An 11,076-nucleotide genomic window follows, 5' to 3' on the forward strand; every position below is an offset into this window, starting at 1 on the left:
CCCCCTGCTGCTGGCACGGCCCCGGCCAGCACAACCAGGCGCCCCGGCACACCAGGGACCTAACAACAGGCAGCGGAGGTGCTGGGCAGGGAGCGACAGACAGCAGTGCAGTGACAACCACAGGTGGGAGCAAGGCTCAGAGCTTAGTCTGTGAGGGTGATCAAGGCTCAGTGCTTGGTCTGAGTGGGATCAAGGCCCAGTACTTGGCTGTGAGTGGGATCAAGACTCAGCGCTTGGTCTGTGAGGGAGATCAAGGCTCAGTGCTTGGTCTGTGAGGGGGATCAAGGCCCAGTACTTGGCTGTGAGTAGGATCAAGACTCAGCGCTTGGTCTGTGAGGGAGATCAAGGCTCAGTGTTGGCTGTGAGTGGGATCAAGGCTCAGTGTTGGCTGTGAGGGGGATCAAGGCTCAGTGCTTGGTCTGTAAGTGGGATCAAGGCTCAGTGTTGGCTATGAGTGGCATCAAGGCTCAGTGCTTGGTCTGTGAGGGGGATCAAGGCTCAGTGCTTGGTCTGTGAGGGGGATCAAGGCTCAGTGTTGGCTATGAGTGGCATCAAGGCTCAGTGCTTGGTCTGTGAGGGGGATCAAGGCTCAGTGCTTGGTCTGTGAAGGTGATCAAGGCTCAGTGTTGGCTGTGAGGGGGATCAAGGCTCAGTGCTTGGTCTGTGAGGGGGATCAAGGCTCAGTGCTTGGTCTGTGAAGGTGATCAAGGCTCAGTGCTTGGTCTGTGAGGGGGATCAAGGCTCAGTGCTTGGTCTGTGAGTGGGATCAAGGCTCAGTGCTTGGTCTGTGAGTGGGATCAAGGCTCAGTGCTTGGTCTGTGAGTGGGATCAAGGCTCAGTGTTGGCTGTGAGTGGGATCAAGGCTCAGTGTTGGCTGTGAGTGGGATCAAGGCTCAGTGCTTGGTCTGTGAGTGGGATCAAGGCTCAGTGTTGGCTGTGAGTGGGATCAAGGCTCAGTGTTGGCTGTGAGGGGGATCAAGGCTCAGTGCTTGGTCTGTGAGTGGCATCAAGGCTCAGTGTTGGCTGTGAGTGGGATCAAGGCTCAGTTCTTGGTCTGTGAGGAGGATCAAGGCTCAGTGCCCCAGGCCCCGTGCTGAGGCACACATCCAGACACAGGAGAGACCCCCGCTGAGCCTGAGGCGCTGAAGGTCAGGTGCAGGTGGCCCCAGTGCCCACTGCAGCCATTGCCAAGCAACCACTGAGCCGAGGACTCCGCTCAGGAATCCACTCAACGCGTCCGCGGAGGAAGCACTGGCACTCGCACAAAACCTGCCTGCCAGCCCTGATGCCGCGAGGGGGGAGTCACCCTGGAGGCCAGGGGGCGAGGCCCGCCCAGCCCGAACTCAGATCTGCACCGATGGCCACTGAGGCTTTGTGAACAGGGCCCCCAGCACACCAGACAGCCCTGCCGGGACGGTGTGTGGCCACAGAGTGACAGCCGTCCAGGAGACAAGGCCTCGGGAGCCGGAGCTCAAGCCGGAGAGGCTGCCTGGAGGTAGCGAGCACTGTGAGGCGGTGTGCTCAGAGAGGTGGGGGGAGGGAGAGCAGGGAGGCGCGCGGGCTGGGAGTGGGGCGAAGGGGAGGAGCCAGAGGCCCAGTGCCTGCAGCACAGGCGGCAGGTTGGAAGCCACCTTCGCCTTGGAGCCACGTGTGGGTCTGGAGGGCTGCCCAGGGCCCCCAGGGACCAGAAGCTCACGTGTAGGAGTGTGGGGGAGGTGGCCGCCCGGCCCACTGCCCAGCCGGTGCCCAGTGTCTTCCACGCCTCCCCACGGGCCTTGCACACCCATGAGAGGCGGTGTGGCTGGTGACGGACCTGGCTGGCGGACCCAAGGCAAGTCCCCTGCACTCTAATTAGGGTTAGGGTCAGGGTCAAGGTCAGGGGCAGGGCTAGGGTCAGAGCCAGGGCTAAGGTTAGGGTTTAGGGTTAGGGCTAGGGCTAGGGTCAGGGTCAGGGTCAGGGTCAGGGCTAGTGCTAGGGTTAAGGTTGGGTTAGGGTCAGGGTCAGGGTCGGGTTTAGGGTTAGGGTTAGGGTTCTTGCTCATCGAAAAGTGCCCAGACAGTTCCTGGGGTTGGGGGGAAGCTTCCAGAACTGCAAAGAACTTTGTTTCATTCACGTGGAAACGTCCCAGTGCACACGGGCACCCGCAGACACACACACATGGGTGTCAGCGCACCAAGCAGCTCGCACCCACGTGTGCATGGGCAGGTGGACACGCAGCCTATGCATGCCCGCATGTGCCCAGACACAAACATCAGCATGCGTGCACGTGTGCACACGTGTGCACACACATGTACATACACACATGGGCACGCACACATACACACGTGTTGTCCCTGCCTACAGGGCCTGCGGACCTCCACACGCACACTGTCCTGAGCTGCGTTTGCCCTCACACGAGCGGCTTGCGGGTCACAGACATCAGAAAATGACACCAAACCTGCAGGTACTGACCCCGCCCAAAGCCCCCCAGGGAAACCTGGGACCCTGGTGCAGAGCGAGCGGCACAGAGCCCCCGACCCCTCCCCACGGCCACCCCAACAGCGCGGACAGAGCTGGGCCTGGGGCTGGGCAAGCCTGAAAACCCCGCCCTTCCCCAGAGATGAGCGGGGTCTCCGGGAGCGCTGAGCGATCCCACTGCTGTTGCCGACACGGGAAGAACACAGAAGCCCGTGGGTTTGGAGAGGCGGACACAGCTCTGGGATGCTGCGGGGATCGCTCCTCTCCTGCGTGCCCACATCCGTCCCAGGCACCTCAGAGCCCTGGCCGTGCGCTGAGCCCCCGGAGCCCGGGCCCCTGCTTCCGGGCCCGGCACCGCCCCGCCCAGGCAACACTGGCTTCCTGGAAGGAGCCTTCATGATTTCTCTTCATTCCCAGAAATAACGGCTCCTGAAGCAGAGACTCCCGCCAGCCACGCGCAGGGATGAATGTGCCGGTCGCCGCAGAAGCGGGGGAGGGGTGGCGGCATCGGCACACGCACTGCCCTGGACAAATGTGCCAGGCGCCTCGGAGCAGGGGAGGGCGCTCCCCACAACTCTGCGGGCACAAGGCGAGGCCCACCAGAAGCCCCATCCTCCCCGTGCCTTCAGCCCGGCCCCTGGCTGGAGCCCCCTCTCTCCTCCCGACCTACTGATGAGAAAACAGAGCAGGGAGAGGAAGTCAGGCTTCGCGCACCCCGGGGCGGGGCCTGGTCGGCCTCAGGTGCCTGCTCCGCCCTGCCACAGGACCCTGCGTGTGCACGCGCCTCCCCGGAGCCTGCGTGCCCCGGGAGAGGCGCAGCTGTGCTGCACGGGGCCAGTCCCAGCGCCTGGGCCGGCGTCACCAGCTTCCTGCTCACCTGCGCTGCAGGACCCACCCTGGCCCCGAGACGCGGCTGCCGGGGAGCCACTGCCTGGAGCACCACTGGTCACGCCAAGGGCCTCCCTGAGGGTCTCACTCCGGCCACAAGGCAGTGGACGGGAAGTGACAGATGCCACGCGCATGACTCCGTCGCAGGCGCTGGTCACCTGCTGGCCGCCTCAGTTGCAGGCACTGGGAGACGCACTGAGGGAGCCAGACAAGGACGCAGGTGAGGTGCACCCACGACCGTGCCAGACCCAGTGGCCTTGGCCTCAACCTCGGCCCAGAGGGCCTCGTGCACGTGGCCACCACCACCTCCGCCCAGCGCCCGCCCACAGCCATGGCAGGGCCTCGGGTGTGTGCAGGCTGAACGTGGGCCCCCGGGGCAGCTCAGTTAATCTTCCGTCGGAACTCCGGCACCAAGGGATTGGGGAGCGGGCCGCCGCCGTGCCACGGTAATTAGCAGCAACTTTCAACTCCCGGCTTCCTTTGAAGATTGTAATTGCAATTAATTAAACGTCCTCGCCGCTCCTCGAATTCCGTGCCCCCAAGAAACAGGAGCAGAGGCGGGCGCAGGGGGTGCCTGACCCCTGCTCCCAGCAGCCCGGGAATCAAAGCAGGGGGTTGACCTCTTCCAAGAGCAGGAAGTCTCCTGGGGCCCCCAGGAGGGGGAGGGAACCCAGTCCTGTCCCCCCAGCAGCCGGGCTCGGCCGGTGCCCAGACCTTCCACTCAGCAAGGTCACCCCTGGGCACCAGGCTCCACAGCAGGGGAGCAGCAGTGACCCTGCCAGGGCCCCAGGGCACCTGTTCCAACCCCAGCGACTGTAGGTGCCGGCAGGGCGGTGGGAGCGGGGCCGGCGCCTCCACTCGGGGCATAAGCAGAGCCCTGGGAGCCGCTCTGCTCCCTGTACAGCAGCGGCTGCGCGGCCCCGGGGGAACACGCAGGACCCACACAGGTGCTGCGGGCAGGAACCCGCGTGCTCCCGACTCCAGCACCTGGGTCTGAGTCCCACCAGGGGCCAGCCTAGCCACATTGCACCCGGCCATGCCCAGCGCTCTCGCCTCTCGCCCATCCGGGAAAGACGGCAAAGTCACCTCGGGAACAGATAGGAGGAAAGAGGGGATGGACATGGCCCCCAGAGCCAAGAGCTAGGACCTCACTGATTTCCAAAAATAACTGGAAAGAGTATTCTTATCAGGCCGGTGCAACCATCCACAGACCTGAAAGCCAGTCAGCCGGAGGCGGCAACAAAGCCAGAAGGGGGAGGCCAAGTCCCCCCAAAAGATGGTGCCTGGGGGAAGCTGCGGCAACTGGGCAAGCGGGCTCTGAGCCTCCCGGCAGCCAAAGCAAGAAGGGCAACACGGGGCTACCAGGCTGCTGGGAGCCCCTCCCACTGCGCCCGACCTGGGAGCCTGGAGACAGGGACTTCCTCCATCCCTGGGCTGGCACAGAGCCGGTGCTGAGCAAAGCGATCAGGTTGTGGGCGGCACCTGTCACGGCTGGCAGCCCCCCAACCCCGAGCCGCAGGGGAAGACATGAGACTCAGCAGCCTTCCGCTCTGGCCAAACCCCGGGACAGGCACCGCCGGCTGTGGTGGGCACGGCCAGCAGCTCCCCAGGGCCCTGCCGCCCCCTCTGGGCTTTGTCGTCACCCTCCTGCCTGGCTAAGCAGTGCCTGGAGCTGCCGGGGCCCCGGGGGCTGGGGACAGGCTCCTCGCTCTTCCCGTCGGATCCTGGGTGCCACGGCCCCCAGCCTTCTCAGCGGCCAGTGGGGACCGTGACCCCCACGGCCTCCTGGGCTGCCACTCCTGGCGGAAGCCCACCTCCTCCGAGACAGCGCTGGGATCGCCACCCCTCTGCAGCCCAGTCGGCCCCTCCGCTTCCTTCCCGGCATCCCCCGTCTCTCCGCTCGCTTTGGGTGTGGGAGCGGCTGGAACCAGCACCGCTGAGACCGCTGGGGGTGAGGCCCACCGCCTCTGCTTCCGCTTGGTCAGCCTCACACGTTTGTGGACTGTGTTAAAAATAGACCGCTCGGAAAATGAAATTTTAAAAAGTTAGACAAAGCATAAACCCCGAATTTGTATGCTTTCTCTCTGCAGTCATAAAATTACTCTGTCAAGTCGTCAGAACCTTCTCAATGGCAGCCCTCGGCTGCCGCGGTGCCTGGGGGCGCACGCCCGCCCCCTCCCGGTGTCCCCTCCCCCGGCCCCCGGCCCATGCCCCTCCGCCATGGGCAGGAACTGAACTCGGGCCACATCCCAGCTGTTCCTTGGAGCCCCGGGACCCCAGTGTTCTGATCCGTGGGCTGGGGACGCTGACACCCACCACGGCGGCCCCCGAGGGCACGAGGCCTGACCCGCTGCCCGCCTTGCCGTCACCCCGCTCGCCTGGTTTCCACGTGCGCACCCCGAGGTGCGCTGGGGTCAGAGCCCGCCCGCACCAGGGCCCCCGTGGGTGCACCCAGGTGAGCTCAAGAAAGCACCGCAACGCGCAGGAGGCCAACACACTGTATTCGCCGCATCTGGGGTCTCGCCCTAGCCCAGCGGAGGGGCGCCGGGCGCGCAGGCCTCCGGCCCCGCGGGTCCCGCGAAGGCAGCGGCAGCAGCGGCGGGCGCGGGCGCCAGCAGCACCAGGCCGGGCCTCGGGCCGCCGGCGCCCGCGTAGCTCAGCGCCAGCTGCTCCAGGCGCCGCTTGCGCAAGGCGGCCTGCGCCGTGGCGTGCAGGGGCCGCAGCAGCGCGGGCGGCGTGGCGCCCGGGCCCCGCAGCAGGAAGTCGAAGCCGGCGCGGTCACTGGGGTCGTAGAAGGGCGGGCCGCGGGCCGGGTCGGGCCCCGGCGGCCAGGCGAACGGGAAGGGCAGGGTGAAGTCCTCGGTGAGCACGCGGATGGCGAAGTCGTCCTCCTTGCCCAGCGCGCGGTAGGCGCGCCCGATGCCGCGGAAGTGCGCCTCCCAGAGCCGCGCGTCGCCGCCATAGATGTCGGGGAACGGGGGCTCCTGGGGGGCGGCAGCACCTGCGGGGCGCAAGGGGTGAGCGCCGGGTGGGCGGGGCCGGGAGGAGCCGCCGTGAGCCCCGCAGGCCTCGGAGCAGGGAGGTGGGGCCGCTCAGCCGGGGAGCCGGACCCTGGCCTGCCTCCTGGTGCTGTCTGGACAGAAAGTTCCAGAACGACAGAGGCCGCCCCAAGCACGCCCCGAGGTAGGGTCGGCCCTGCAGAACGTGGCTTTGGGGGCGGGAGGTGACCCGGGCACTCCTGGCTGCTGCGAATGCCAGGGACAGGTCAGGCCCAGGTGGAGGCGGGGCGAGGGCCAGCTCAGGGGGAGCCTCGGGCTGGGTTGGGGTTGGGGCCCAGCCTTGTAGATGGGGGTGGGGAGGAGCCAGGCGTGAGGGACGGGTCTCAGCCTGGACCCTGCTGACGCCGCCACAAGAGGCCGGCTGCCACCAGAAGTGCGACACCGGAAGCCATCCCAGTGGCTGGTAGCAGAGCCGGCCACCTGCGCCGCCTGGGCCCTGGAACAGGAGGGAGTCCTCCGTCCTTTCATTCTTTTTTTTTTTTTTTTTTTTTGACAGGCAGAGTGGACAGTGAGAGAGAGAGACAGAGAGAAAGGTCTTCCTTTTTGCCGTTGGTTCACCCTCCAATGGCTGCCGTGGCTGGTGCACTGTGGCCGGCACACCGCACTGATCCAAAGGCAGGAGCCAGGTGCTTCTCCTGGTCTCCCATGCACTTGGGCCATCCTCCACTGCACTTCCGGGGCACAGCAGAGAGCTGGCCTGGAAGAGGGGCAACCGGGACAGAATCCGGCGCCTTTCTCTCATTCTTTAAGGGATGCACTTAGCTCCGGGGACACGGAAGTGAGCCAGGCAGCCATGGGCCTCGTGCGAGGCCAGGGAGGGATCTGGACAAGCCACAGGTGGGCGCGGGGCAGAGACCAGGCAGCACGTGGGATGGGTGGGCCTGGAAGGTTAGGAATGGATGAGGCTGTGCCAGCTCAGGCGCCCCCCCTGCCCATGAGTCTCCTCCCCTCTGCATGGTAATCACCCAGCACTTCTGTACCACGCCAGCCCCGGCCACAGCCGTGAGCCACAGCCACTCCACCTGCTGTGCTCCAAGGCCAGGTCAGCCGGCCTGTGTCAGGGCTCGTTCCTTCTACCTATGAGGACCTGGACCTGTCTTGCACCCTCCACCAGCCTCAGTTTCCCTGTCTGGAAAATGAGTTCAAGATGGCCGCAACAGCCACTTGCTGCTCACCGGATCAGCACCTTGGACAGCGTCAAGGGCACCAGTGGAGATGCTGGGCCTGAGCAGCCGAAGGGCAGGGGTGTGGCTGTGGGCGGGCGAGGGAGAGGTGCAGAGGACAGAGGGCCCTCGTGGCCTGGGAATTGGAGACAGCTTGGAGAGCCGGTGACATCACCCAGCGAGCGAGGAGAGAGAGAGAAAAGGCCAGAGACGGAGCCGGGGCCACTCATCACAGGGTCAGAGGATGAAGGGGTCAGAGGACGAAGAGGCCCGGTCCAGTGAGGCTTGGGAGCTGACCCAGGCTGGGCAGCGGGCAGTGCCCTGTGACCTTGACCAGGCTGCCCGAGTGAAGTGCGGGAGACAAAGCTGCGTTCCAGTGGGTTCCGGAGCACGGAAGGGGCCGGCGTGGAGGCAGCCTTGCCCCTGGGGAGCAGAGACACGGGGCAGGAGCCCAGAGGGCGTGGGGTTGTGAGGATAAACACGGGTGTGTGGCTGGGGGCGGAACATCCCAGAAGGGAGAGAAATCGTGACGCAGGGGCGAGGGCGAGATTGGGGGGCTGCCATGGCCGGGGGGCAGGCAGCACCGGACAGAGCCCACGGGGCCCCAGGTGCAGGCAGGCGGGTGGGCGGGTGCCTGAGTTCCTTTGTTCCTTTGTTCAGGGAAAGGGAGCGAGGAGGGCTCGGAGAGACGCAGCGGGGCTGCCTGCCAGGGCTAGGTAGGGGAGGCGCCCGCAGACTGGGGGCGGGCAGTAAGGTGAGAGCCACAGCAGCTGCTGGGTGCCCGGGAGGCAGGGCAGGGAGCGGGTGTCCCAGGGCGCAGGTGTGGGGGTGATGAGCGTGGCAGAGGTCAGCAAGCTGGGGCCGCGGCACCGGGGGCAGGGACAGGGGAGGCAGCCCCCAGCAGGCCAGAGCTGGCCATGGAGGGGCTGTGGTCCGGGCACTGGTGACCGACAGGATCCCTGGGGGGTAGCTGTCCAGGGGACTGAGCCACGTGAGGGAGCATGGGCCGTGCTGGTGGGGGCGGAGGGAGCCTCAGAGGAGGGTTAGGGTGCTGATGGACCATGGTGGGGGAGGGGCAGGTGGCTGCCCCTCCCTGGTACCTCTGGGGCCTCAGGCCTGCGGCTGGGTCTTAGAGGGGCAGGAGACTGATGTAGTCGGGACCCAGGAAGGGGAGGACCAGGCTCAGGGGGCCCAGGGCTGCCGTGTCCCTGCCGTGTAGCCCGGAAGAGCGAGTGGCTGCTTCCCGCTCCCACATCCGCAGCCCCCACCTGCCCCTCCTCGCCCACCCCACCTGACGGTGCCTCTCACCTGGAGTGGATACAGGAGCAGGGGTCAGACCTGCGGGGCTGGGGTCCCCACAGCACGGGGAAGCCATGCTTCTGTTGACTTGGCTGCCTGGGAGACTGGGGGAGGGGCTTCCAGGGCGGGGGGAGAACCCGACATTTAAAGGGCCCCCACCTGGAAGCAGGCTGGGGCTGGGGTGTGAGCGGGGGTGGGGCGGACTCTGCCCTGTCCGTGAGAAGCCCCACAGCCCCACGCCTCACCTGCTCCCTGCAGGACCCCCTGGGCGCAGCCCCGCCCTGACCCCTCTCTGCAGCCCAGGGGGGTCTGCTCACCTGCTGTGCTCGGGGACCATGGCCGCCTCCACCCTCAGACACCCGCAGCCCATCCCTGCCACCCCACCGGGTTCACGGGCCCCCAGCCCTTCTCGGCTGCAGGTGGTCAGGGGCAGCCACGGGTGGGACCCAGCCCCAGCTCCCTGTGTGTCCCACAGCAGTACCCGGAGCCCAGCTCAGCGCCCCCTCCTCCAGCAACTCCCGTTGTCCCCCGAAACAGCCTCAGATTGCCCACGGAGGGGCCATGAGTTCCCCCCAAGAGACCCAAGCGCCAGTCTGGGGACAGGGACGAGAGGGGCGGGAGGCAGAGGAGGGACCAGACACCGCGGGGGCACAGACGGCCTGCGAGCTGCACCCCCGGCCAGAGGCGCCCCCAGGGAGAAGCAGAGGTGTGATCAGTGCCCCTCTGGGGCTACGCAGCAGGGAGACCCCCGCGGCAGGCTGTGTGTGAGCTCCAGGGTCTCCATGTGGGGTGCAGTCCCCCTCCCGGGGCCCCTCCCAGCCCGTCTGCCATGCACATTCGCGCTCCCGGCTTGCCCCCTCCCCCACAGAGCCCCACAGGCCCAGCGCTGCGTCCCCGCTGGAAGTCACCCGGCCCCTCTCTCGCCTCCCGTGGTCTCCCACGTGTGCTGGCGACAACACCCGGCTGCATCCAGCCACACCCGGCCCCACCTCCGCGCCCAGGGCCCCACAGCACCTCAGCGGCTCTGGGTCCTACACAGAGGGGCCTGGGGCGTGATGGGGGGCGGCCGTGGTTGGCTGAAATCCCCTCCCCCGCGAGCCTCACCCCACACCCTGCTACCCCCGAAGCAAAGCTGACACAGGACGGTTCGGTGGCCGCCAGAGCCCGTTTTCCCCCTCTGCACAGTGGGGTGAAGGCAGCCCGCCCGAGGCTGAATGAGAACCCGTCTGCAGGGCCCCGGGCTGCGGCCGCACGCTCACGACAGGCCTGGGGCTGTGGGGCTCGCAGGGACGCTGCCCTGAGCTGCCACTGTGCACTGTCCCCGCAGCTCCCAGGCCAGCTGGCGGCCACTCCGAAGCTACCGTGGCCCAGCAGCCCCCCGGGGCCGCCCCGGGACCCAGGCTCCATCCAGCTGGTAGCTCTGTACCCGGTCCGATGTGGTCCCCACCCGCCGCGGGGACAGGGTGGGGCCATCCCGGCTCAGCGCTTCCTGTTAAGGGCGAGTTGGGTGGTGGGAGGTGGCCACTGGGAGCCCCTTGGCTCTAAGGGAGGCTGGGAAAGCCCACACCTGGGCCCCGTGCCCGGCATCCATCGGCAGCCTGGGCTCCACCTCGGCAGGCTGGGCGTCTCCTGGGGCTGCGTGCCCAACCCCACGGAGCTGGGGGGGAGGGGAAGCTCCCCAGGCCCTGGAGGGCCTCCCCGCCGCAGCCCGCCTCTGCTGACAGCCACTGCTCCTTGGCTGGGGCCGAGGCCCGCCAGGGCCTGCCTCCATGGCCACACGGCCCCCTCCCCTGCGGTGCACGAACCCTCCCCATGGGGCCCAGCCGGGGACTCGGGCGGCGTCTGTGTGCAGCCCCGTCACTCACAGAGCGACAGAGCCCACTGTCACCATCAGAGGCGACAGCTGCAGGGACCCAGACAGAGGTGTCTTTGGGGGCCAATTTTTTTTTAAGATTTTATTTATTTATTTGAAAGGCAGAGTCAGAGAGAGAGAGAGAGAAAGGAGTCTTTAATCCGCTGGTTCACTCCCCAGATAGCCACAATGGCTGGAGCTGCGCCAATTGGAAGCCAGGAGCCAGGAGCTTCTTCCGGGTCTCCCATGTGGGTGCAGGGGCCCAAGCACTCGGGCCATCTTCCACTGCTTTCCCAGGCCACAGCATTGAGCTGGATCGGAAATGGAGCAGCCGAGTCTTGAACCGGCGCCCACATG

The 11,076-nt window shown here is 66.7% G+C and overlaps 1 protein-coding gene across 1 annotated transcript; it reads right to left on the reverse strand.

The window, feature by feature from the left end:
* Positions 1–5,871: 5,871 nt before the first annotated feature.
* C4H8orf90 (chromosome 4 C8orf90 homolog) lies at positions 5,872–8,943 on the reverse strand. Its single transcript, XM_062189412.1, has 2 exons — positions 8,877–8,943; positions 5,872–6,347 (listed from the first exon to the last, which is right to left on the reverse strand). The coding sequence occupies exons 1-2, from the start codon at positions 8,941–8,943 to the stop codon at positions 5,872–5,874; spliced, it is 543 nt and encodes a 180-aa protein (XP_062045396.1).
* Positions 8,944–11,076: the final 2,133 nt, after the last annotated feature.

The sequence above is a fragment of the Lepus europaeus genome, chromosome 4, assembly GCF_033115175.1.
Source record: "Lepus europaeus isolate LE1 chromosome 4, mLepTim1.pri, whole genome shotgun sequence".
Taxonomy (NCBI): Eukaryota; Metazoa; Chordata; class Mammalia; order Lagomorpha; family Leporidae; genus Lepus; species Lepus europaeus.

What these genes read in the sequence shown, in the direction of transcription:
- C4H8orf90 (XM_062189412.1), bottom strand. Translation starts at nt 8,943, where the DNA reads ATGGCTTCCCCGTGCTGTGGGGACCCCAGCCCCGCAGGTCTGACCCCT. An exon ending in TGCTCCTGTATCCACTCCAG is followed by an intron (nt 6,348 to 8,876) that starts GTGAGAGGCACC and finishes TGCGCCCCGCAG; the next exon opens with GTGCTGCCGCCCCCCAGGAG.